The sequence below is a fragment of the Trachinotus anak genome, unplaced genomic scaffold (assembly GCF_046630095.1).
Source record: "Trachinotus anak isolate AG129_WGS33_773 ecotype Australia unplaced genomic scaffold, CSIRO_AGI_Tana_v1 ptg000005l, whole genome shotgun sequence".
In the NCBI taxonomy this organism is placed as follows: Eukaryota; Metazoa; Chordata; class Actinopteri; order Carangiformes; family Carangidae; genus Trachinotus; species Trachinotus anak.
The window spans coordinates 16,827,501-16,852,192 of NW_027273856.1; the positions used below are offsets into that span (position 1 = coordinate 16,827,501).

The 24,692-nt window shown below is 41.0% G+C and overlaps 3 protein-coding genes across 3 annotated transcripts in view; 2 read left to right on the forward strand and 1 right to left on the reverse strand.

The window, feature by feature from the left end:
* Positions 1-17,619, forward strand: part of elp3 (elongator acetyltransferase complex subunit 3) — a 127,841-nt gene extending 110,222 nt beyond the window's left edge. Inside the window, exon 16 of the mRNA XM_071478597.1 lies at positions 17,597-17,619. The gene's annotated coding sequence lies outside the window, so the exon portion shown is untranslated. The remainder of the gene's footprint in view (positions 1-17,596) is intronic.
* il17a/f3 (interleukin 17a/f3) lies at positions 5,859-7,732 on the forward strand. The gene is made up of 4 exons (XM_071478591.1): positions 5,859-5,996; positions 6,307-6,512; positions 6,613-6,756; positions 7,464-7,732. The coding sequence occupies exons 1-4, from the start codon at positions 5,988-5,990 to the stop codon at positions 7,585-7,587; spliced, it is 483 nt and encodes a 160-aa protein (XP_071334692.1). The 5' UTR covers positions 5,859-5,987; the 3' UTR covers positions 7,588-7,732.
* On the reverse strand, positions 8,715-20,067 carry stmn4 (stathmin-like 4). Its single transcript, XM_071478604.1, has 6 exons — positions 19,942-20,067; positions 13,670-13,732; positions 13,279-13,374; positions 12,892-13,097; positions 11,956-12,147; positions 8,715-10,306 (listed from the first exon to the last, which is right to left on the reverse strand). The coding sequence occupies exons 2-6, from the start codon at positions 13,680-13,682 to the stop codon at positions 10,247-10,249; spliced, it is 567 nt and encodes a 188-aa protein (XP_071334705.1). The 5' UTR covers positions 13,683-13,732; positions 19,942-20,067; the 3' UTR covers positions 8,715-10,246.
* Positions 20,068-24,692: the final 4,625 nt, after the last annotated feature.

Genomic DNA, 24,692 nt, shown 5'->3' on the forward strand with positions numbered 1-24,692 from the left:
AAACTTGTGACTTTCACTCCGTTACACTTAAGAGACAAATATTGTACTTTAGAAGCAAAGCTTTTGGGGATGGAAATTCAGTGGAATTATTTTTTTCTTTTGAAAATGTGTTAGTCCAAACACTGTTCATCACAGGAAGAAAAACCAATCACAGCCAAGGCACCGGTCTGACGATGCCTGTTAGATAAAGATGAGGAGCGCCCACAGTCTGTGATTCAAATGTTAGAAATAAAGATTCCTTTCATTTTGAATGTTTGCTGTGTTTACCACGACCAAACTTCATCACTGACTGAAAACAATTTACTGTCTAACTTGAGAAAAGAGATTTATGAGAGAGAGTAATGTCTGTTTCTATCATGTTTGTATCATACAAGCTTTTTATTACAGTCAGTCTTCAGTGGCTTGTTTCAGAATCATTAGGTTCTGTAAATGTGGAACAATACAACAATGAACTAACATTAAAATGTAATTTTGAATATTTTTAAAAGCAGTACTGCAGTACTGTATCTCAAGTAAAAATTTGTATAACTTTCACTTGGACTAATATTTGACCTGGAGTGTTTATACTCTGACTCAAGTAATGGAGCTGTGTACTCTGTCCACCTCTGGATGCAGTATTACTTCATGTTTTAGTACTGACAGCACTTTCTGTGCTGTGCATGCTGAACTCGCAGAGGAAATCACTGTTTACCTAATGCCGGTAAATTTGTTGTTTGATCTCCCAGTTTTTGCAGGCAACTGACCCTTGGTGCTTTTTTTTGGGGGGGGGGGGGACTAAATTTAGCTCAAAAAACGTTCAGGAATGCTGGGAACTCTGTGATTTCCCATAAGAGTCAAAAGATTAATTCTCTTCCTGCATGTGCACCAGTGTGTTTACGACAAAACATTTTATTTGGAACCACTAATGAATCCAGACTTGGTTTTGTGTGGGAAGCAGGTTATACACCTCTTGCCTGGTTGGGACATCACTGATCTGCTTCCACCTCACTTCTCACACTTGTTTACCCAGATTAGTAGTTGCTCATCTTTAAGTTGAACAGGTTAACCACGAGTCAGACATATGGGGTGGTGGGAGAGCATCTTTGCACTCATGCACTGTCAACATACACCAACAAGAATCACTCAAGTCTTGCACCAACCCCTGACAAGCTAGAAGCCACCGCCACTATCCAGGACACAAGAGGCGACAAAACTCTGAACACCCACGGCTGACTCATACCAGTTGTATGAAAGGCGGCAGCTTGTCTGCATCACATCTCTCAGCTCGTCTAAAGGCTTAGTTTAGTTTTACTTTTTCTTTTGTAGCTGGGGGTTTCATCATGATCATAGTAACTATTCTGAATTTAAAAAAATGTTGAGATCCTGCTGATATGAGCTTCTCAAATCTCTAAAATGTGAAGCACACTGCAAAGTAACAGGGCGATTATCTGTAGTTACTTGTGAGCATCGGTGTCAAAGCCTAAGGAAAAGAGAAGCCAGCATTTATTTAATTTTGTCTCATCTCAATTATAGACAGATTGGTATTTTAAAAGATGCTTATTTGCTTAGTTCATCCGAACATAAAGTGTAACATGTTTAACAGTAAATAGCAGTTTACAAAAGATTTTTGCTATCTTTGGACAGAGCCAGGCTAACTGTTTACCTGTGTTTCCAAATTTGATGCTAAGCTAAGTTAGCCGGCTAATGACTGTTGCTTCCTTTTTATCATTGAGATAAATAACTTGGCATGAAAGCGAGAAACAGTAAGCATGTTTCCCAAAATGTCAAACATCAATAGGAAAAAAGACTTCAGTTCTCCCAGAATATGCTGGGGGGATCTACTAATCTAACTTGGAAACCATCCATCCGTCCATCCATCCATCCATCCATCCAGCCATTTTATACGCTCATTCGGAGTCGGGTTGCGGTGGCAGCAGGTTAGACAAGCTAGACCAGATGTCCCTATCTAGGTCTACCCCCAGGCCTCTTACCAGTGCTTTTCCCCCTGAAAAGCTCCAATGGATGGCGCCCAGCAAGCATCCTGATCAGATGTCCAAACCATCTCCACTGTCTCCTTTTGATGCGGTAGAAAGCAACTCTACACCGAGCTCCCTCCAGATGTCTGAGGTTCTTAACCTATCTGTAAGGGTGACCCAGCCGCCTTATGGAGGAAACCCATTTTCACGACCCAAAGCCGATGATTATAGGTGAGGGTTAGAACGTAGATCAACTGCTAAATCAAAGCTTTGTCTTCCAGCTCAGTTCCGTCTTCACCACAACAGTCCGGTACAGCACCAACATTTCTGCTGATCCTGCACCAATCCGCCTGTCAGACTCAGGCTCCGTATTATCCTCACTCATGAACCAGAGACACTAATACTCTTACACTTAAGTTGTGTTCCCAAGACATATGGATCTGATGACACGACCACAAAGTCATTGATCTTAGGCCTAGGATGTTCTGGTACCAAGTATCAAGGACACCATAAGTACACCCCCTATGCTTGTACATGGTGTTTGTTAGGCTCAATCCATGATGAGCACAGAAGTCCAATAACAAAACACCACTTGGGTTCAGATCAGACAGGTGGTGCCCTCTCCAGGACCCCACTCAGAGACTTCAAGAAGGCCGGATACTCTTGAGCTGTTGTTTGGTGCATAAGCACAAACAACAGTCAGAGCCTTGGTGTAAGCATGGTGTATTTCACAACTCAGTTAATCTCAGTTTTTGCAGGTCCAAACTGCCACCAGATACAAAGTTTCCATTTATTTAAGTTTTACAACCAGCGCAAGAGAAAAAAATGGAGCAGGACCACATTCAAACTCATACTGCACTGGATTTCCGGATTAAAGAGTGTGATCCTCTGTGAAAATGACACAGCAGAGTTTAATGTTTTCAGAGGCAACTGTTCACATGCAACTTTCTTTCTTCTTACATCCGTCCTTCATGCCACTTTTGTCTCTCGGCGTATTTACCTCATAGTTTTCTTATCTTTTCAGCCGCAGGTGCAATATTTGTCATGGGACAGAGAATCACAGAAACATATCGTAGTGATTTGTCATTGAGGTTTACAGATAAACCAGTGCACTGATAACTCAAGGTTATGTTTGATCCTCCCATGTATTTCCTTGATGAGAGTTTGGTGAGCAAATGTTTCCTTTATTTTGACATGAAATGCATGAAATGATGCGCAAGAAAGACCATGGGAAAAAGTGCAAATGTTTGCCTGTCCTGCTGCAAGTTGTCTCTGACTGCTACATGACCATGAAGCTGTTCCTCATTCACATCCTCATGTTCCTATTTTCAACTAAGATCAGCTCTGTTGACCAATATTTTCTCATCACAGGACATTTTCTGTTCTGTGTCTTGTGCTTTGTTTTCTTCTGACCCTTAAATGGATTGCATTATGCAACATTATAATTTTGTCCTGTGATTGATCATTAATTACTCAGATACAAAGTCCTCTGAGCCATGCTTGTGATGAGAGACTATATAAAAGAATGACTGAACTTGACTCAGTCACTTGGTATGGAGTCAAACTTCACCTTAGGGAAATAAGGCTGCTGACTGTTTTGTAACAGGCTGTAAAGCTGACTGGGAACTAAAGCCGGCTGGCTTGTTGATGTTGGAGTACTTCACTGGGAATAAGTAGGAACGGAGGAAGTGCTGTTTGGCAAAAGAATATGGAAACAGTATAAAGAAAGTAGTAGGCCTAAAAAACTAATGCAACTTTTTGCCCAATTCATATTAAATTCATTAAAAACCTGAAACTAAGAGTTTTTATACTTTTTTTATACTGTTGTAACGATGATGCAGTAAATACCTATGTAAAGTCTACAAGATGGACTGGCATCTGCTACTGTTAATTGAAGTTCTTTTAACTTTTAGGTGACACTCTGTACACATCTTTAATTAGTTGTCTTTAAAGAAATAGTTTGACATTTTAGGAAATAAAATTACTTGTTTTCTTGCTGAAGGTTACATCAGAAGATTGATGTTATTTTCACGTCCGTATTGTAAATATGAAACAACCACCAGCAGCCAGTTAGCTTAGCTGAGCTGAGTTCAAACAGGGGCAGATGGCTAGCTCGGCTCTGTACGAAGGTTACTCAAGGAAGTTACTTCACCCAGCCAAGAAATAGTTTGGCAAATTAACTTCTCTTAAAATCACAACATGTCCTTTTTGCACTTCAGTTTTTGTATGGATTTAACAAACAAGGTAAAATATGTTAATACACGAGCTTTAGGGGTTCTGGTGGGCCGATTCTGTTACTTTTGGACAGAGCCAAGCTAGCCGTTTCCCCTTTTCTCCATCTTTGTGCTAAGCTAAGCTAGTGGTGGCTAGTGGGATCAATTTTCTTATCGAACGCTCAGTAAGAAAGCAGACAAGTTAAACTATTCCTTTAAATTCAAGCAAACTGTAAGTTAGCAGATGCATAAGGAAATAAGTACAGTAACAAAAAATAACATTTAAAAGCATTTTTTTTATTAATTCTGCACTTACAATTTTAATATTAAATTAGTAATTAATAATTTAAAGACAGAAAATTTTGACACAAAAAAAATAAATAAATTATGACACACTCAAGCTTCCATAGCTGCAGGCTGTGAAACTGCAACATTTTAGTGTTTGTTTTCCAGAGAGGCTGCTCATGTTCATCGCTTTACTGTGACTATGTGACTGATATTTTACAGGCTGCATGGCACCCACAGTTTTCTAATTTCTACATTATGATCAGCTATTGAGGTTGTTCATCATCAATCGTTTTGTGCATCTATTTGCCTGAATTTGTCTGTGAGAAACATATTCTAATACACCGGGTGTCAAACTTTTCTTTTTACGCCACTCTACATCCAGCACAGCTGTGCTCCAGTTAGTCAGCTCCTTACTCTTATGATACATATGGAGAGAAGATGTTATCTCATGGTTATGCTGATTTATTACCAGAAGCCCGTCAGCATGTCTTTGACCTACATTGTTTAGAGTGGGTTGGCAGCGAGAAGGCGCAGTCACTAGAGATGTTTTTCATATGACTCAGATAAAGAAAGAAAACTAAATATATGCTGAAGCAGATTAAAATGTGAAGGATTTGTCTTAGTTGGTTTCTTAATGGGAGAACGTTACAAAATTAAGCCCATATTTCTTTGGTGTTGGAGGGTTATCGCTTCTCTGAAGTCCTGCAGTGGAATAAACTTAACATATTTTTATGACTTGCAGGCTTGTATTAAAATGAAATGTTAGCCAGACTTTGAAAGGACATCACAAATAATGACTTATTTCACTTTTGGTTTGGGTTGACAAAATCTCCTCGGGTTTGGTTTGGACACTGTGAGAACATTTTCCAGCTTGAACTGCAGTTTTTCACATTAGTGCTGGGTTTTTTTTTTTCTTTAAGCTCAAAAACTTTTTCTTTTTTTTTGCCAAAAAAGGAAGAAGAAGTGCAGTGTTTTCACAGCCACATCAAAAAAGTCTATAGGTGAAGTTTTCACACCTTTTCACAGGATGCAGCAGGTCAGACAAACGAAGGTGTCGCTTTGCTCATCACAATTTGAAATTTCTCACAGGGAAAAATATTTTCTCCAGCACTGTGAATTGATTGTGAAAAATCAAAATGACTTTGAACATTAAATAGAAAGTACAAGCCACTGTCATTTGCATAAAGGTATAAGAAGGTCTTATCAAGTCGTTTATCTCTGTATATATTTGAAATGTATGTTGCCATATACTGCAATGACAGAATCCAAGACACATACATAGGCAGAGGATGAAAAGTGATGGAGGTATTAGATGGACAAAGAAAGAAATGCCAGCTAAAGAGAGGCAAAACTTTATCTAGCTCAAAGATCAACATGTGTATCTCTCACAGCGGAAATGCACTGCAAATCTTGTCAGCGCACACCAGCACAGCCTGCCTGCATATAAACACTGAGAGCATGCAGACATAACAAGACAGCAGATCGGTGTCTCACAGCTGAAGCCGGGCTCTGAAAGCGAGACAACACAATCATGCTGCTGGTGAGTTGGACCCCTCAGCTTTTCTTTATCTCTTATCGACGATCATACGATTACATAGCAAAGGGTTTAAATGACACAGTGTGAGCTGTTGGATAGGGTGGGATCACACTGTGTGAAATGTTTTGAGTTTTTTTTTTTTTTTTCAAATTCAGAGTCTAGGTTTTTGACAATACACACAAAAAACAAGCTACAAGTATTTGATGCATTTTTTGTTGACCATTCCAGTTTGCTCCTTTCTCCATCCTTTTCTGGATTTCATATCATAAGTGACATTGCACTTAAAGAGCCTCTTGCCTGCCTGTTCACTTAGTTGTTGAGAGCTGTGTTGGTGCTGGGCCTGGCCATGCCGTTGCACGCCACCAGAAAAGGCCAGGCTGTCTCGGTAAAGTTGGGGAGTGGAACCGGACTGAAGGGAAAGATTGTGAGGCTGGTTCTGGATCAGTCAGTGCAGCCTCAGATCGCCAGCACGTCTGCCTCATCCATTGCCAACATGTCTCTTTCACCGTGGACGTACAGGTGAGGCACTGCTGAGGTCTGGGGGCCCTTCATGTCATTTTCCATTCATTGCTTTGCATGGTTGGTGACGTCTGTTTCTCTGCTTTCCTTGCCTCTTCAGAGACTCCTGTGTGGCATCTCGGTTGCCCCGGAGGATCTCCCACGCCCAGTGTCAGACCTCTGGCTGTCTGAGCCTGCAGGGAGGAGGTGAGGACACTGCCCTGGAGGCTAAACCCATCTACTACCAGGTCCTGGTCCTCCACAGGTGAGTCGCTGCAGTCTGAAGCAGCTGCTGATGCTTCCTTTGCTGCTGTTGGTCTTGGTCTCTGGTTTTGTTTCTTGTGCAACAATCATTTTTGTGTGCATGCTTAAAGATTACATAGGTTCACTGAGGTTGACCTTAATTAAGCACAGTTGGAAACATTTCAGAGAGCATTCTTCTCTTTATCTGAAGCATTTCCTGTGGGGAAAAAAGCTGCTAGGGTGGGACTTAATCAGAGCAAGCATCATCCAGAAGTGTAAACCAATGGTATATCAGTTTAAATACACACATACAGCACAAGAATAGTGTGTGCATGAGTAAATGAATGACTTTTTGAAGTGTAAAACTGACAGATTATTTGGAAAATACTTTTTTTACGCCTTGAAGAAGTGAGAATATGGAAAATACAGTTTCCTTTAATACTAGGCCTGACAATAACTCACATGGAAATATTTTTTCAAAGACAGTGGTGGTAATTTTATCCTTTAGCTGGTGTTACATTCACTATATTAAACCGATGGAAACACATTGAATTAAATTAGACACACTGAATGACTTCATTTAATTTATTTTTCTTCATCCTTGTCCATGGTCACGCCTAGTACAATCAAATTCAATAAAATATGATACAGCGGTAGACTATAATAATCTGATAATAACACCATCCGTGTATGTTCAGCTGTGAATAATTTTTTTCCATCCTACTTTAGAATCCCAAGGCAAAATAACCAAGGTGGGAGGAAGGGAAGGAAGAAGTACGACTTCAGACTGGGGACAGAGGTGATCACAGTGGGCTGCACCTGTGTGCGGCCCAGCGTCGTACCACAGCAGTAACACACAGGAAGCTCCTGGCGTTAGCGATTCTTTCAGCGTACTGTCAATGTTTAACTTAAGTTTTAACTGAAGTTAAAAGTTCTAACTTGAACGCAGCAAATTGTTAATACGAACTGTTCTAAATTATCACTGATTGAAATGACTGTCTAATATGAAAGAGCCTTTTTTTTTTTTTTACTTTTGTGATTTATTAGCGTTAGCGTGTTCCTGGTTTGCTATGTTAGCTGTTAGCTTGCCAGATGCCATCCTATGTCACAAAGCCTGTAGCACCATGCATTTCATGAAGACATGCGAATGAATATCACTGGACCATTTGCCACAATGTTAACGTGTTCGTGTTCGTCTTATTTTATTCCTTTAAAGTTTCTCACATTTTAAAATAACCATGTTCTTGTTTTATTGTAAACAGTATCAAAATGCTTTATTAAAGGTTTGATCCCAACTTTGATGTCCAATTCTGCTTTGAAAAATGATTTAGCAAAATTCATATTTAACAAATAACCCCCCCCCCCCCCCCCCCCCCGAATTGCCAGTGGAAATAGAGTGCTGCAGGAATGTGTCCTAAAAGCTGTAAATTGGTTAGCATTATCACATAAATGAGACTACTGAGTTTGTCGTGGACGTTAAACGCCATTACACTGAACACAAAAACTGAAGTATTTACTAGTCCACCTTTACAGCCTTGTTTTATTCATACTTCCTGCTCTTGCAAATTATTACTGACTTTGTTAGAGGAAAGGCTTTTGTAGAAGAGGTCAGAGCTAAATCAAACTACCGTACAAGGTGGAAGTTTGGAGATTGTATTCAGGCTTCAAAAGTCATAGAAGTGGTGCTCATTAGTGAAGATTATCCTGCTGAACAAAACGTGTCAGTATCATAAACTTTTGTTTGTCACACAGTTTATTTTCTGTAATAATCCAAAAGCCAATGTAAAAATCCCACTGGCTTTTTGAAGAGGGAAACAGAGTGATGCTAACATCCTGGTTGGCCTACAAAAATACATCATCCCTGTGGCGCCCTATTACTCTCTTGTTTTAGTGAGTGTGTGAGTGTAAACAAGTGTGTGCAGAAAATCATACAGTCAATATACAAAGTGAGAAATGATGAGAACAAGATCAAAGCGTGAGTTCAGTCAAGCTGTTTTTACTGACCATGCCAAATAGATACAATCAACCCAGCCTCGAAGATATACAGCGACACACAGTTACAGCAAGTACAAACCCCATGTTACGACTCCCCTGTTACAGTGCAAACATTTTAGACACTTCAATCAAGTCAGTATGACTCAACAACTCGAGCACGTTTTATCTTTCTGTCTCCTCTTTTAGTTTTAAATTCCCTTGAAAATCATGAACTGACAATCAGAGCGCAGTGACACATGCCAAAGCAAACGGAAACTACCTGGTAGGCCAGAGAAGACCCAAACTCATCCTGCGAAACCTAATTTGTCCAAATCCTGAACGACTGTCACTCACTGCTTTGCCTCCCTGTGATGTTATTGTTGTTGTTTTTACTGTATATATCCTCTCGTATGCCTGTGCTTTTGAGTTGTGCTTAATGAAATAAGAGTGCAATCAGTGCTCTAAATCTAAAAGACTCAAATGCATGTCACTGATCTACGACTACACTACAGTTAAAAGTTTCACAAAGAGCCTGCGAATGGCAGAATACAGCAGAGCTTCCTCACTTTTCAAGCTTTTTTATCTTTTTTCTTTTTTTTTTAAATCTCACTCCCTCAGAGCACCGTAGATAGAAACAGAAGCCTGATTCTTCATTTTATATTCATAAGCCATTTAGTGTAAGTTTAGCACACACAGATGTCCCCAGACAGACCGAACAATCCCAGACATCGTGCAGCGGAGAATTAGCGTGAGAGTGGTGGACCCGGGGAAATCAGGTTTTTATTTTTAATTCAGACACTCGTGTGTTGTGTGAATTGACTGGTGAGTACTCTGTAAATCAAAAACTGAAGAAGCCTCTTGGTTTGGACTTGAGTTGGTTGTGACTGACTTAAATTACATCTGTGTGTCCAGATTTACTCAAACACATCATACTGCTTTTCATCTCTTACTGGGTAACAATTTAGATTACAGCTCCCGTCTTCATAGTAACAGTCTAATTGTAATGATCTGTGCTGCTGGTCGCACTCGGTGACAGTTTCTGATATACAGCAGCATCAGCAGTAAGAAAAACACAGCTGTGTCATGCAGGCAATTACAATTTCCTGCTTTCTGACTGGAGGAACTCCAGAAATGAGAGAGAGCTGTGATGTAAATTTCTACCTCCCCCTGCTGTGATGCAGCTTTCTTTCCTCACCAAACAACAGCAGCTCCTGTTTTACATATGTTAAATGTTTGTTTTGATGCCACCCCACCACCCTCCCTCCTTCCTTTTTAGAAAAAAAGCTATTTCTTTTTGAATTTCAACATCAAGAGTTGGCTAAACTTTGTACAGCTTGTTCAGAATCGTTAACAGCATACATCAAATATGAAAACTCGTCTTTTCCCCTTGTTCGAGTTGTTTTTGAGTTCTTTTATTTTTTCTTTCCTGCACTGTTTTGATTTCCTCTTTTTTTTTTTTTTTTTTTTTACCGACTCAAAAAACTCCCAGTCCCGCTCTCTCTTTCTCTCTCCTTTCTTGGCTCCCTCGCTCCAGTCATCTACCGGCAGGCTTCCTCCTTCATCTCCTTGTTCTTCCTCACTTCTTCTGCGTGTTTGTCCTGCCAGACAAACACAGAGACACAGCAACATCCGAGTCATTAGTATTCCTGAATATGTTTGCATTAATTAGGGAGATGCCAGCAGAACAAGGCAGCGGCTCGGTGACTGTTCATAAGGATCTGAACAGGGGATCCAGAGCAGGGAGAACTAAAAACTCTTTTCCACCTCATTTAATATTCATGATTACTGATCAAGCTTCTGAACGATGTTAAAATAGAACAAGCCTGGTTTATATCACTGACTGCACTCACAGAAACACTCACTTTAAGGTCTCAGCGATGGTTAGAAATTGTGAAACCTGAAGTAAATAACGTGACATTTTGGGGGAAATGCTTATTTTATTACTAAGCACTACAGTGTTGTCTTACCAGGCCACTGACTCTGGATTTGACAGTGTTGTTTATATGTGTTGTTAAAAAATTGCATGGAAAATGACATTTGTTTTTTTTAGTCACAGTGACATCCAGCTGTGTCCTCTGCATCATATGTTATTTATCCAGCCAGATGTTGTGAACAGAGCTGGTAGAAGACTTTGATGGGGTGGAGCCACACTTTAAAGCATTCAATGATAATACAACGGTGGTGAAGAAGGGATCATTTAATGTGTTTTTCAAAATCAGCTTAACTAGATGTTAATGACATAAATATTTATGAAGAGTATAATATGATAGTTTGGATGGACGAGTCTTTAAGGTCATTTGTTCTCCAACAATCATGATTTTAGCACTGATTGCATTTAATTGCAGCATTTTGTCAAAACTAAATAGAAGTGCATCCTCAGAAATGCAGCATAACATCTTGATGCAGAACAAGTAAACAAGCCAGCAAAGCTAGCCCGCTGATGCTTTTGGCTCCCTCTGATGGTCACGTGACCCTCGCCGTGCAGGTCGTAATGGGCGGTTGAGTCTCCTGAAGGAAGGTTTTTGAGGGAGAGTTTCCACCTGCCTCCAGTCTCTCTGCTAAGCTAAGCTAAACTGAGCAAATCACCCACTAACTCTACCTTCATAATGAAGTCACAGACATGAGAGTGGTATTGAGTTTCTAATCTAATTCTTATCTATCTAAGTAGCTTATTCTCAAAATGTCGAACTAGCACTTTTAATAAAACCCCAACCACGCTGCTGCTGCATTACACAGCAGGTTTGGGCCCAGCAGGAAAAATATTACTTTCTGCAGTAAAAAGGCTGCATGATACAGTTGAACTCATATTCAGGAAGTAAAGGAGCCACATAAATAAGTGTAGCCCCCAGAGAACATGGATGAGGACTTGTATGAACTGGACGTAGTTGAAAAGAACGTAAGTGATGGAGACACTAAGTTCTCTGAGGCTGCTCCTGGTGGAAAACCTGATATGTCTGTTTCTGCCGTGATGAATTTCTTCCACATGTTCTGTGGTAAGTCCAGACAGATCCACTGCTCTCCTGAGAAAACCTGACCTTTCAGACAACTGATCTTTTTCTATTTTAAAATCCATTGTCATTGTCGGTTATTCATGAGAGTAAGAAATACAAAACAGCACAATGGACTCAGAAATAAGGCACATTTCCAGTGACTAGTTTAGTGCATTAGAGTTGATTTGTAGAGTGTGTTTCCCTGAGTTTCAATGAGCTCTTTAAAATGGTCAGAGATAATGATATGAAGACGGTACCTTCTCCTGCAGCCTCTCCAGCATGGCGGCCAGCAGGGCCTCCCTGTTCTCCTTGTTGGCCTCCATCTTCTGCTCCAGCTTCTCCTTTGCGTTCTTGATGAAGTTGTTGTTCTCCTCAAAGGCCTTCTGGATCACCTCGCGCTCGTGCTCCCTCTTCTCGGCCAGGTGCTTCAGCAGCTCAGCCTCCTGGCACTAGAAGGAGACAGAAAGCCGCAAGGATAGACTCAACAAGAGAATTTCAGCTTTACATAGTACTCACACTACAAATGGTAAAAAGCCTTGAACTTAGGTGATGAAGCCTTGCAGAGATCCAACAAAACACACCCACTCAAACACACTCAGAAATAACAGGTCAGGTTGTTTACTTTGTCATGGGCGTGTGCCAAGATTCACAGCAGCTGTGACCACCCCTCAGGAAATAGTAAGTCATTTAGATTACTGACCATTTTTTGAGTGTGTTTCTGTGCAAAAGTTCATGCTAATTTCAGTAATTTGATGTTCCTGTGACTATTCTTTTGCAGACCACGTTCTCTAAACTCAGCTATATGTTCTCTTTCCTCACCTTTCCCCTCTCTCCTCCATCCCCATCCTCTTCCCCTGATGAATATGAGCCATTGTGCGTGTGTCCTTGCGTGATTGCCCTTGCACTTTCATGTCCCTCTTTTCATCCTCCCACCCTCCCTCTGCTCACGTTTCCTCCCTTCCTTTCCATTCGCTCCAACACTCCCTCTTTCCTTTTATCCATTTCCACCCTCTTTCTTCCAGAGTTGATAAATCATGCTTCCCACAAACAGCGCTGACAGATGTTTGACAATGCCTGAATGAAAAACAAATAGCTAGGGTTACAGACTAAGGTCAGGGCACGTCCAGATGGGTCATGATGCACAAACTCTTCTTTAGAAAAATCCACCCACACCTTCCACGTCTCCCCCTCACCTTTCGCCTCTCCTCGGCAGCCTCCAGTTTCTTCTGGATTTCCTCCAGGGACGGGTCGCGACGCTGCGGCATGGAGGTGTTGAGCTCTGGCACGCCATCAAAGGACGGGGGCTTGAGGATGACCTCGAAGGCTTGGCCCGATGCCCGCTTATTCAGCTCAATCACCTCCACATCTTTGATGACGCACCAGCCCAGGTCTACCGCATCTGTGGTGTTGGATTGTTGCCATGTTTAGATTTATTTACTTGGTATTTTTAATGCACGGAAACACACATTATATTAGGTGCATCATGTTGATTTTTAGTGTTTCTCTACATTTTTCTATTTTAGTTTAACAAATTCCTACATTTCCCAGAATGACTTGTGCAAAACAGATACATTTTTTACCTTCTGCCTTGTACGTAGGTTTTTCTACCGTCTGTGGGTTCAAGCAGGCGCAAAACAGAGACACCAGGGGGAGCTCTTTGACCTTCTCTTTGTAGGCTGAGGACACACACACACACACGCACAAAACACACACACACAACACAATATCATGCTTGACATTGTGTTTACTGAAACTGAATAATGAACAAGCAGTCAAGGACTGATGATGTAATTCTCCTCTTCAGTGACAGTGACTGGTCATTCTTATTATAACAGTCACAGTAATGACAAGTTACATGACTCAGATAATAATACATTTGCAGTATTGTTACCATCCTGACCATTAGCAGAAAATACAGTAAAAGGAAAACGAGCAGTGCAGTGTACGAGTTTCTGCTGTGGCTGCATTTACCTGCCAGAGTCATCTTCTCACTGCGTCTATAACTCTCCAGAGATGCTGAGGACCCTTCTCACTCTGTCACAGACAGACATGCAGAGACACAGACAGAGACACAGGGGAGGGAGTGACTGAAGCAGCCTCAAAGGTCACATCATGAATCTGAGAAGCAGAGAGAATTAACAAGACCAGAAAACTGCAGCACACTTGTGTAAGCTCCTCCCATTGAGGTTTAATTTAACCAATGGGAGACCAGGGATGTATCAAATAATAAATGTGGGCTAAAGCCGAGGGTAATTCATCTCAAGGGTAATGTGTCAGTTTGAATACCATTAAAAAGTGGGGAAATCAAACCGGGCAAGAAAACAAGAATGAATAATGAAAAATAGATCTTCAAGCACACAATGATAATATCACATTTCGACACAAGATCCTCCTCAGACGACATCATCTTCATCATCAAAAATCGCCCATCCCTCCTTTATTAGGACATTTGAACTAAGTAGGCACATTAGGTCTTTAAAGCTCCTTCTTGTTTACCCCAAACTCACTAGTCATTGTTTCCCCAAATGCCACTGAACAACTGCCAGAAAACAGACTGAAAGAATTTGTGTTTGATGTGTTTTTTCCACATAAACATTTACAAAAAATATCTTGAAATTACATCTTACTTCTCATCCTTTGCAAAAATGGTTAATTTCAAAACTACAAAGCATGATATGTTTTACTTCATCAGCAGTGTTTCCAAAATAAGCAGGAGGTTTAGCTGAACTTAAAAGAAATCTTCAAAAGAAAACATAATTTAATGAATGTTTCCACCTCCTACAATCATGTGAAGAAGTTGGTTTGTCGGGATAAACAGTTGGTTGCACTAATTCTCCGGTCAGCTGCCTTTAAATCCAGGAAGATGATGTTATTAAAAGAGCACCAGTTAAACCTCGATCAATTCAAACAATGTGGAAACTGTTATGGAGACAGGACATTTATGTTTGTGTCACTTTTTTCTTGTACTGATGCACCAATTTACTGACGTTTCCATGTTTTTTTTTGTGCACACTGAAAATGTGCATAAAGGCAGGCAGATGGAGGTACACTTACTGAAGTCCATTCTCATTGTACGAGCACTGGAAGATTCACGTTTCCGCATCACGTTTGTGCAGGACCATAGCGGACCACGATAGGGTACCAGACTAGCTGTAAAGTCACTAAATCCTGCTTGTACGGACACACCTTAAAGAGGCTTTTGATTTGTACGTTTTCTCGACTGCCTAACATGCTGTCCTGCCGCGAGCTGGTGGTGGTGATTGTTGCTTCAGCCGTCATTATGTTTACAGGTCATACAACGCCCTCTGAGCAGCGCTGCTTCTTCCAGGCAGATTGGAGGCTACAGTGAGTCGCTATCGGACAGTGATGAGATGAGCTGGGTGGTTGGCGTGCTAACTTCAGTAGAAGAAAAGAAGTGGTAGAGATAAAAGTTTACACAGGGGCTGCTTTCCACCTCTGGAGACAGGCTCTTGGTGAGTAAAGAAATGAAGTTTGATGCTGAACTCACAACGTTTCTTCTAGACAGGTAAGTAAACAGCTGCTAATGCTAATGTTAGCTGTAGCACTAGCAAAACTTAACAAATAGCCCCTTTAAACTCAGATTTAAGGCACATTTCAACATCCTCCTAGTGTCAAACTCTGCACATAAATCATTCTGCACAGTGAAGCTCAAAGTGTTGTAACAATAAGGAAAACGTGTTTTTGAGTGAAGGGGGTCTGTAAAGTTTTTTTTTTTATCCAGCCCTGTGTGTTGCAGTAAATCACAGCTGTGACACCTGTGGGAGAAGCAGTTGTAAATCTCTGCGAAGATGCAAGAGAGGAAGAGAAGGTATAAATAAAAAAAGTGAGGCATCAACAACAGCCTGTTCCACCACCTGCTGAAAATGCACCTCAAACCTTTAAACAGCGCTGCAGTATGTTGGGATTAGAGCAAAGATGTCTCTGTGATACTTGATTTGGGGCCTGTTAGTCACAATAAAGATGACTGACTGTTTGACAGAGAGTAAATGGAGTTCAGCAGTAATTGTATTAGATTTTGAATGCTTTCGAACACTGAATTGAAGTGAAGCGATCAGCTTTGAGATATGGAAGCAGCAGAGTAGTACATTGTCTCTCCACACCTTTCCGCCAACTGCTATCCCTCTGTCCCTCTGTCTCTCTGTCTGTCTGTCTGTCCCCCGCCCCGTCAGATGGTCTCGTCAACACTGAATTGATGGACATCTGAAGGATGGTTTATATTTGACACCCTCATGCTATGGACAGAGCTTTCTGCATCATTGCTACCCGCGGTAATCACATCAACAAATACTCAGAGGTCTTTAATACTTGAATACTTGCTGTCAGCTAAATGGATAATTTGATCATGTAAGAACTCAGCAGTGCCCTGCACACTTGTTGACCTTTTCACAGCCCAGTGCACACACTAATTAAGTTTGCTTTAATTCTCCATATGCACTCTTATCGTGTAGATACCCACTAGAACGAGGCTCATAGTGTTGAAGAAAACAGCTAAGGAAGTGAAAACTCAGACTCCGTAGAAACCAATTTTCACCACAGGGTGGGACGTTCCTGATGTGGGCCTAATTTCATCAGACATCTGTGATGGGCTGTGTCTGCCAGAATGCCCAAACGTCCCGCCGGCTCTCAGTCACCTCCCCGCCATCTTAATAAGCACAGAGTCCACACGGGTGATCACTGAAACAGCACAGTTCAGGCCAAAGGCAGAGAGCTGAAGGAGGCTGCAGTGAGGGTCTGCAGAGCATCACTGGGGAGGATACAGAGCATCTGCTGATATCTCTGGATCAAAGCCTTCAAGCAGTCACTGACAGCAAAACATTGTCCACAAGATATTAAATATGACAACTTTGTTTGACTTCATGTGTTTCTGCTCAATTACTTTTGATCCCCTAAACTATGTGTTGAAAGGCTGTATCGCCCACGCAGTTCTTTCTATACTGATGTAATACTACTACTGCTCTTAAAGCTGAGACTAGGCACTTTAATGTAGTTATAGCTTTATTTTAAACTGAGTGTGCTAAGAGAGCCTGAAGGACAAGATTGTGTAACTGCACTGTATATAAGAAGATGCACTAGTACATAGTGTATGCTAATTATGATGTCTGAATTTCAAAAAGCAGATATTTATTAGCAATGTCGTCATTTGTGCAGTATGATGCAGTATAATTTTCAGTATAATTTTGCTTCGTGAGTTAAATAAAAAATGTTTTAAAATAAATTAAACAAAAACATTTTTTAAAGGAGCTATTTGTAAGTTTGCTACATATTGCTACATAGCCAACATTAGCATTAGCATTAGCAGCGGTTTACCTATCAGTCTTGCCAAGAGCTTCAAGATAAGACGTTATAATGCGTCCTCTCAGCAGGCTAGCTGTTTCCTCTTGTTTCCTGTCTTTATGCTAAACTAAGCTAAGCTCCTCCTGGCTCCAGGTCCATAGCACGGCCCTGCTAATGTAATGACTTTGGAGGAAGCTACACTCTCTGAAAGAAATGTAGTCATGCTTGTATGTCGTTACTCCTCAACAACCTATCTATCTATCTGTCTATCTATCTGTCTATCTATCTATCTATCTGTCTATCCATCTATCTAGTCTGCATTTTAAGCATGTTAGCAGCCTGTCAGCTTGTGAAATGCCTGAAGAATAGTGAGTTCCACAGAAATGTGCTAATGAGCCAACCTATGTCACAGAAAAGGAGAAATGTCTCATTAAAGTGTAGAGCACATGCTCACCTGAGCACCTGACACGGTTCCCAAAGGGACAGAGGCACACAAGGGAACATACGTGCACATACATAGACACATGCAACGTACGTGTACAAGTGCCCCGAAATACCCAGCTGTGTGCCCACTCATAGACATATTCTAATGAGGCAGCACACACACACACACACACACACACGCAGAGCTGCTTCTCATCTTATGAAAGCACCCAGGTTGCAGATCAATGCACTGCTTCCTGCAGGAGTGGGAGTGCTCCATTTCTTGTTTGTCAATAAAGAGGAGAGAGAGAGAGAGAGAGAGAGAGAGAGAGTAGCTTGTGAAGGTCTCAGTGCTCAGAGGGAACATTTGGGTCATGATGATGGGAAGTTTTGCTGAGGGTCAATTCAGTTCAGTCTTTCATGTCTGTTGAAGGTAGTATTTCCCCTGTGAGCGCTCTTAAAATGTAGTTAATTCATAATAACATAAAATACTTTTCAGGTAAAACAAAAAACATAGCCAACAATTTATTCATTCTATTGTGCAACATGCTAATTTACTTGTTCAGAGTTAAATGAGACGACTGATAATAATTTATGCTAAATATGTGGCTACATCTAGCAGCTGGTTAGCTTAGCTTAGTATAAAGATTGGAAACAGGGGGAAACAATTAGCCTGACTGACTGACGTCACCACAATCCACCAATAGCACCTCTAAAGCTGACTCCTTATCACATTATATCTTATTTGTTTAATCTGCACAAAAACAAAATCCAAAAGGAGCCATTTTATGGGGGTTTGTGTGCTGGACTAATTCTTGGCTGAGGATAGTTGCCAGGCGACCAGCTGAGTAATCAGGAAGTTACTGGCTGTGGCCAAGAAATCACTCCCTGTTTACCACACCGTACTGCACATTTACGGTCTGCCATTTTATTTTAGTGTTTGAACTCTGTGTAGTATCCAATATATCAGGCCTCAAAACACAAAATGATGACGAGTAAGTGTCTGAAATCTCAATTCACTGCTCACTGTGGAGTGAACTATGGTGTCTGTTATATAGGGAGAAGTGAATGAGTGAAACTGGGAGTGATTTAAGACACAGTCCAGCACCGTCCCTGTGAAAACTCAGATTGTTTTCATATGTCTATGACTGGTTAATTAGTGAATTTAGAGATATTGGTAGGTAGATATTGTTACTGCTGGACAGAGTTAACTGTTCCCAGATTTCCTGTTTTGTTCGGAGCCAAGTCAATCAGGTATTGGCTGCAGCCAAACAGTGAAACTAGTTTCTTTTTTTTTTTTCTTTGGAAATCTATCCAATTTCATTTCATGCTCTTAAAATGATCTGCACAGTCAGCTAAAGTCTGACAGAACAACAAATAAAAAATGAATATTGTTTCATACTTCCAGTAGTTTTGCTTTCAGCAGCGGCAGAAGCCATTTTGCAGATATCAAATTTTCCAAAAGTAGACCACTCATTTTCATTTTGCACATAGATTACAGAGCACTGATACCTTCAATGACCTAGATGAACCTTGAGTATAAGAAGTATACCTTTTTTCCACATGAACTTAATGCAGTATTAAAAGTACCACTTCTACGCATCTGGAGACACTGGAGACATTTATGCTTTTTTAAAATTATTGCATGAATGATAAACAAAACACTATGAACGTATGTAACGTCATATTTACATCAACCCAGAAACACAATCTAATGATGTCTAAACACTTCTGATTTCTGAGTGTAATATTCTGATGTCTCATAGAAGAATAGGTTATAACGTACTCCAACTAAAGTTCATATACGTCTATGCTTTTCTCTTTCTTTTCTGACCTAATACCTGGACTTAGAAACACACACTGTAATGAATCTGTAATGTTGTACAGCTAAAGATGAAACTGATATTATAGACAAGATAATGTGCTGGTTTGAAACAAAATATGAGTCAAAAAGGAACTTTTATTACATTTTTTCTCTCCCTTATACCATGTCTCTCTCTTTCTCTCTTTCTCTCTTCTGAACACACACTCTCTCACACACACACACACACACACACACACACACACACACACACACACACACACACACACCTTTTTTCCACATAAACACATACAAGCAGGAGAGGAAGAGGAGGGCATCTTCCTCTCCCACTCCTGTTCTCTCTCTCCCTCCCAAAAGATGAAGTGTAGCTGGTCAAGTTGTGCAGACACAAAGCTGCATCTGCACATACGGAGGATCAATAATAAATGACACACGTTACACACCATCCTGTTTGTGGGTACACTGAGTTCTCTCTCTCCCTCTCTCCCTCTCTCTCTTTTCCTCCTTCTCCTGTATGCAGGAACCACCGCATCATCACTATCCTCACCCTCACCCCATTACACCCTCCTAACACACACACACACACACACGCAGGCATCTTTCAGTTATGCAATAAATGTTAACCTTCATGTCCCCACCTGACACAAGGGAAATGCAGATATGTGCAGTTGTGTGTTTTGTGATGCGAGTGCTGCAGACTTACCCCCCTCTGTCCCTATCTTCTCTGCTGCTGATGGTGGACCGGTGGCTACGGTTACCCCTGTCTGGCTGCACGGATACAGGCGCCGGGCAACAGCATCAGCAACAGCATCAACGCTGCCTCCATGACATCACCTTGAGGACGTCTTATTGGTCTGAGACACTGCCAGCATCCGTGCCTCCCAGCCAATGGGAGAGGAGAGGGAGGATGGGGGGAGGGTCGTGAGCTCTTTGTGTTGTACTGCAGGGTGGGTGGTAGATTCACTGTTTTATTATATGGCGCAGGAGTGTGTGATTATATGTGTGTGTGTGTGTGTGTGTGTGTTATACATGGGAGAGAGTTGAGTGAAGTAGTGTGAGAAATTGGTAAAGATTGGTTGTGTGTAAGTGTGTGCATGCGTGTGTGTGTGTGTGTGTGTGTGTGTGTGTGTGTGTGTGTGTGTGCATCTCAGCAGGGGGCCCAGCTAGGAAGCACGCAAGACACTAAATTATTGAGATCCAAACTGTAAATATAAGAAGTAGGAACGTTTCCACTGAGAAGCACAGGCACTTTATTGTACCAAATACTTGTTACTGCTACAACTGTTAGAGCTGCAAATACATGCTCCTCTAGTACTGAGCTTATTCAACTTTATACAACTATTACAACTATTAAAAACCCTTTGTTCAGTCATTACTTCAACGTATTTAACCTCAGTCTGTTTTTTTGCTGAACATCAGATTATATCCAGCTCCAGTTCAGATGTGCCTTATTTTAATCTAGAAATGATGCTGAAATAAAAATGACTGGTCAACTTTCTTTTGTTAATAATTTATAATCAATTGAAGTCATTTATTCTTGTTTAAAGAGAATGAACATAGCATCCTGTTTCTAGTTTCTCATATATGATGATTTTTCTCACTTGTTTGTTATTGTACATTGAGCATCTTTGGGTTTTGGACAGCTGGACAAACAAACACATTTTTCACATTTTCCAGCTTTCGAACATTACAAACAACAGACTAAAGAGGTAATTATTGAAAAAAAATAACTGAAAGATTAATCAATTATAATAGTTTTTATCATTTTCAGTTAATTGTCTTTAGTGGGTGTTTTTTAGCTCATGATAATCACGATGACTGTGTTAACAAATGCCTCTCATATTTCATTTGAGACTATTCACCTCTGTACTCACTGATATCTCACTGACTTTGTTACTTGACAGTCACACATTTGTGGTGTGCGCTTGTGTGTAGTTTGGTTCTGTGCCCCTTTGTTTGCTCGTCTTCTTTATGTTATTTTCTGATCTGACCTGCAAAGGGACTGCAGATGTGAATTAGCTTCAATAAGCTACTTGATCTGGAGACCCTGGAGACATTTATGTTGAAGGCTGTATATGGCTCCTCTTAGATTAAATTAATTCGTTTTTATGCTGAGTACCTCTTTGTTGTAAGATTTACAGACGAGCACCTGAGGTTCTACTTTATTAGCACAAGGGGATTTCATTTAAAGTTACAGACATTTACAGTAAACCACATGTAGCAACATGTAGCAAAAGCAAACCTGTCTGAAAGCAGTGTTGGGCAAGTCATTTAAAAATGTAATCATTATTTTAATCACAGTATATCATTATATCCTCATTGCATATTACTCACTGAAAACTGTGTTCGCCCACTTTACTAATTACTCATGTCAGGAGTAATTGTTATGAGTATACTTGATGGGCTCCTCTGCCCATCAGGAGCTAGCTGAATGTTAGCCCGCAGTGAAGCTGTGTGTGTCAAACATTCTCCAGCACAAAGACAAACCCAGCTGAGTCTGTTGGTGAGCGAGCTACAGCTGCACAACACGGAGACAAGACAACTGTAGCCTTCACGCAGCCTTTGAATTCATGGATCTGCTGATCAACGGATCAGATTTCACACTCAGTACCTGACACAGCGCACACTCCACCAACACAACCCCCTGTGCTGTTTGAACTCAGGGCTGATTTCGGTCTGAACGCCCACTGATGCACTCACAGAGGACCATTTGAAATGACACATAGCTGTTCACCCCTGTTCTTTTTCTTCTGACTGTTTAAAAAAAATTCAACCAGAATATTTCTTTTCCCTGATGGGTGACTTCAGTTATTACCCTGAGGTCAAAGCAGAGGGACTCTGGAGCTGCTGCCCCTTGATGTAATGAAACCCAGATCCTGGTCCTGCATATGGTAAAGGGGCCTCTCTCATGTTTGCCTCTGCATTGTAATTGTTACTATTACAGTCAAATCCTCTTCCACACATGTGCTGTGAAGACATCATATATGATAAACGAAAACACAATGCTGGGGGGGGGGGCAGAGGTGAAGTGACGTATTCGTTGTAGCCGCCCTTTGATCCAGTATTCAGCTCACACAGCGAACATGATGTCACCACGCTGTCCACAGGCACATGACATGAAAGAGCTAACAACACCAGAGGAGAGAGAGAGAGAGAGAGAGAGATATGCATGAGGTCACATTAGGGTGTGTCCTGTTGTCGCTCCTCTCCTCTCCTCTCCTCTGCCACCCCTGACAGTAAATGCATGTGTGACATTAGACATCGCACACATCCTGGAAATGAGATCACTGGAGAGAGACAAGAAAAAAAGAAGAGAGAGAGAGAGTGAGAGGAGGAGGAGGAGGAGGGGGTGAGGAAGAGAAGGGAGGAGGAAATAAGATCAAACTGATTATTTCAGTGATTCTGGGAGAACAAAGATAAGAGGGGGGACCAGAGTGGTGGAAAATAAGGAGGGAAGACCAAATGAAACGGTTGAACATACCGAGAACACCCAGGGGAGAAACTGGGGAGGGAGAGGGTAGGTAAAAAAAAAAAAAAAAAGCTCTGGAGATGCAGGATGAGGAATCACACACGTTACAGAACATGAAAGTGGCTGAATATTTGAATATTGGGATGAGGAAGAGACATGAGCAAATCTGGTCCTGATGAAATCAATTTAAGAAAACCAGACGAAGATGGTTAGACTGTCCAGATTTCTTTTGATGCACTCAAAGACCTGGATGCACACACACACACACGCGCACACACACACACACACACTCACAGACTCACGCACATACACAGGCACACACCCACTCCTGCACTGCAAACCCTCGTGGCCTGTAAAAACATAAACAGTTACAGTAGCTTAGCGGCAGCACGAGAGTCCTGATCTGAAGTCTGACATCATCCCTCAGTGTCTCAGGATGAGATCATCCCATCTACTGGTCTTACTCATCCCACTGAGTGTGTGTGTGTGTGTGTGTGTGTGTGTGTGTGTGCGTATGTACATAATTGTGAATAACTTTTGTGAATATACAAACTGAGCGTGTGCTCTTGTAGGTGCCCATTGTAGGACAATTAGATTACCGGTGAGATACTCGACAGAGTGATCTAATTGAAGCTGAAGGGCTTTTACTAGCATTGATTTTGACAGACCCCTCTGGTATTACGGGGAAACAAGTCCACACACTTCTACCCAAAGTGAAGTTTAATCCATTTTCTCCTGCACTATGGAAGAGTTTGGCTTGAATAGTGTATAGCTCAGCTGAAACTGGGATAAATGGTTTAGGTCTCTTATGAACAGATTCAAAATTTCTGCATTAATGCTGCATCAACAGACAAGACAGAAAGCATGCTCTAAATTCAAGATACAATCACTTTATTATTTACTTCATATTGATTTAACACAATTTGCTAACAATAGATTTGTTTTTATTTCTTTCTATTTGGCCCTTTCCACAGTGATGTGAAGTTGTCCTGACCTCATTTGCTGCACAGACCTCGGTTTCTGCATGTTACACTTCTCAAAGGACTCAAAGCCTGTCTGGAACGGTCTGTTGCCATGGGAACGAGGAGACGACAAGTACATTGAGGGAGTGGTGAATGACTGCCAGGGAAAGTGTGCGTCCACACTGGAATATGATTTTCAGAAAGTATTTTGGATGTTTGCACAACTAAAAATGAAAAATCAATTAATCCCCAACAGGGACTGACACTGCAGCTGTGTTCTGGAGCAAGAACCGCAACTGTTTCATTCAAGCCTCCATGTAAGACTTCAGACATTTACCTGTAGATACTCAGCTGTATACACTTATTCTGTACTGCTTGTAAGATTTTACATTAATTATCTAAAATTTAGTTTACATGCTGCAGTCTGCCCCACCCTGTCTGGTTTGCACCACCTTGAGTTTGAAAAGTCATTTGTTTTTATGCCTCTGCACCAACAACAGCCTGGACCAGAGGGTTAATGTTGTCAGATTGTCCATTTGTCCGTTTGTACCTGCGTACGTCCAATTCTTGTGAATGTGATATCTCAGTAACACCCTGAGAGAGCTTCTTCAAATTTGGCACAAACATTCGTTTGGACTCAAGGATGAACGGTTTAGATTTTGGTGGTCAAAGGTCAAAGGTCAAGATCAGTGTGACCTCACAAAACACGTTTTTGCCCATAACTCATAAATCCATACACTAATTATGCAACAATTTAGCTGAAGGATAAAATGAAGTGATGACATTTTATATCCAAAAGGTCAAAGGTAAACCTCACTGTGACATCACATTGTTCTACAAATATACTTCTGGCCATTATTCACTGCTGTAACTCAGGAAAGGGAGATAATGACCATATTTCCTGAAACCTGCCTGGATGGTGGAGGCATCCAACCATAAGACAGTAATTCTGGTTGATATTAAAGAAAAGGCTTGATGCAAAATATAATTTATTTACATGCTGAGATTGATAATTTATAACTG

Bases quoted from the DNA above. Each gene is read 5' to 3' on its own strand.
- stmn4 (XM_071478604.1), bottom strand. The intron at 13,098-13,278 runs GTAAAAAATGTA...CCAACACCACAG, and splicing joins ACCTACGTACAAGGCAGAAG to ATGCGGTAGACCTGGGCTGG. The intron at 12,148-12,891 runs GTGAGGGGGAGA...GTCTCCTTCTAG, and splicing joins CTGCCGAGGAGAGGCGAAAG to TGCCAGGAGGCTGAGCTGCT.
- il17a/f3 (XM_071478591.1), top strand. The intron at 6,513-6,612 runs GTGAGGCACTGC...TTGCCTCTTCAG, and splicing joins CTTTCACCGTGGACGTACAG to AGACTCCTGTGTGGCATCTC. The intron at 6,757-7,463 runs GTGAGTCGCTGC...ATCCTACTTTAG, and splicing joins CAGGTCCTGGTCCTCCACAG to AATCCCAAGGCAAAATAACC.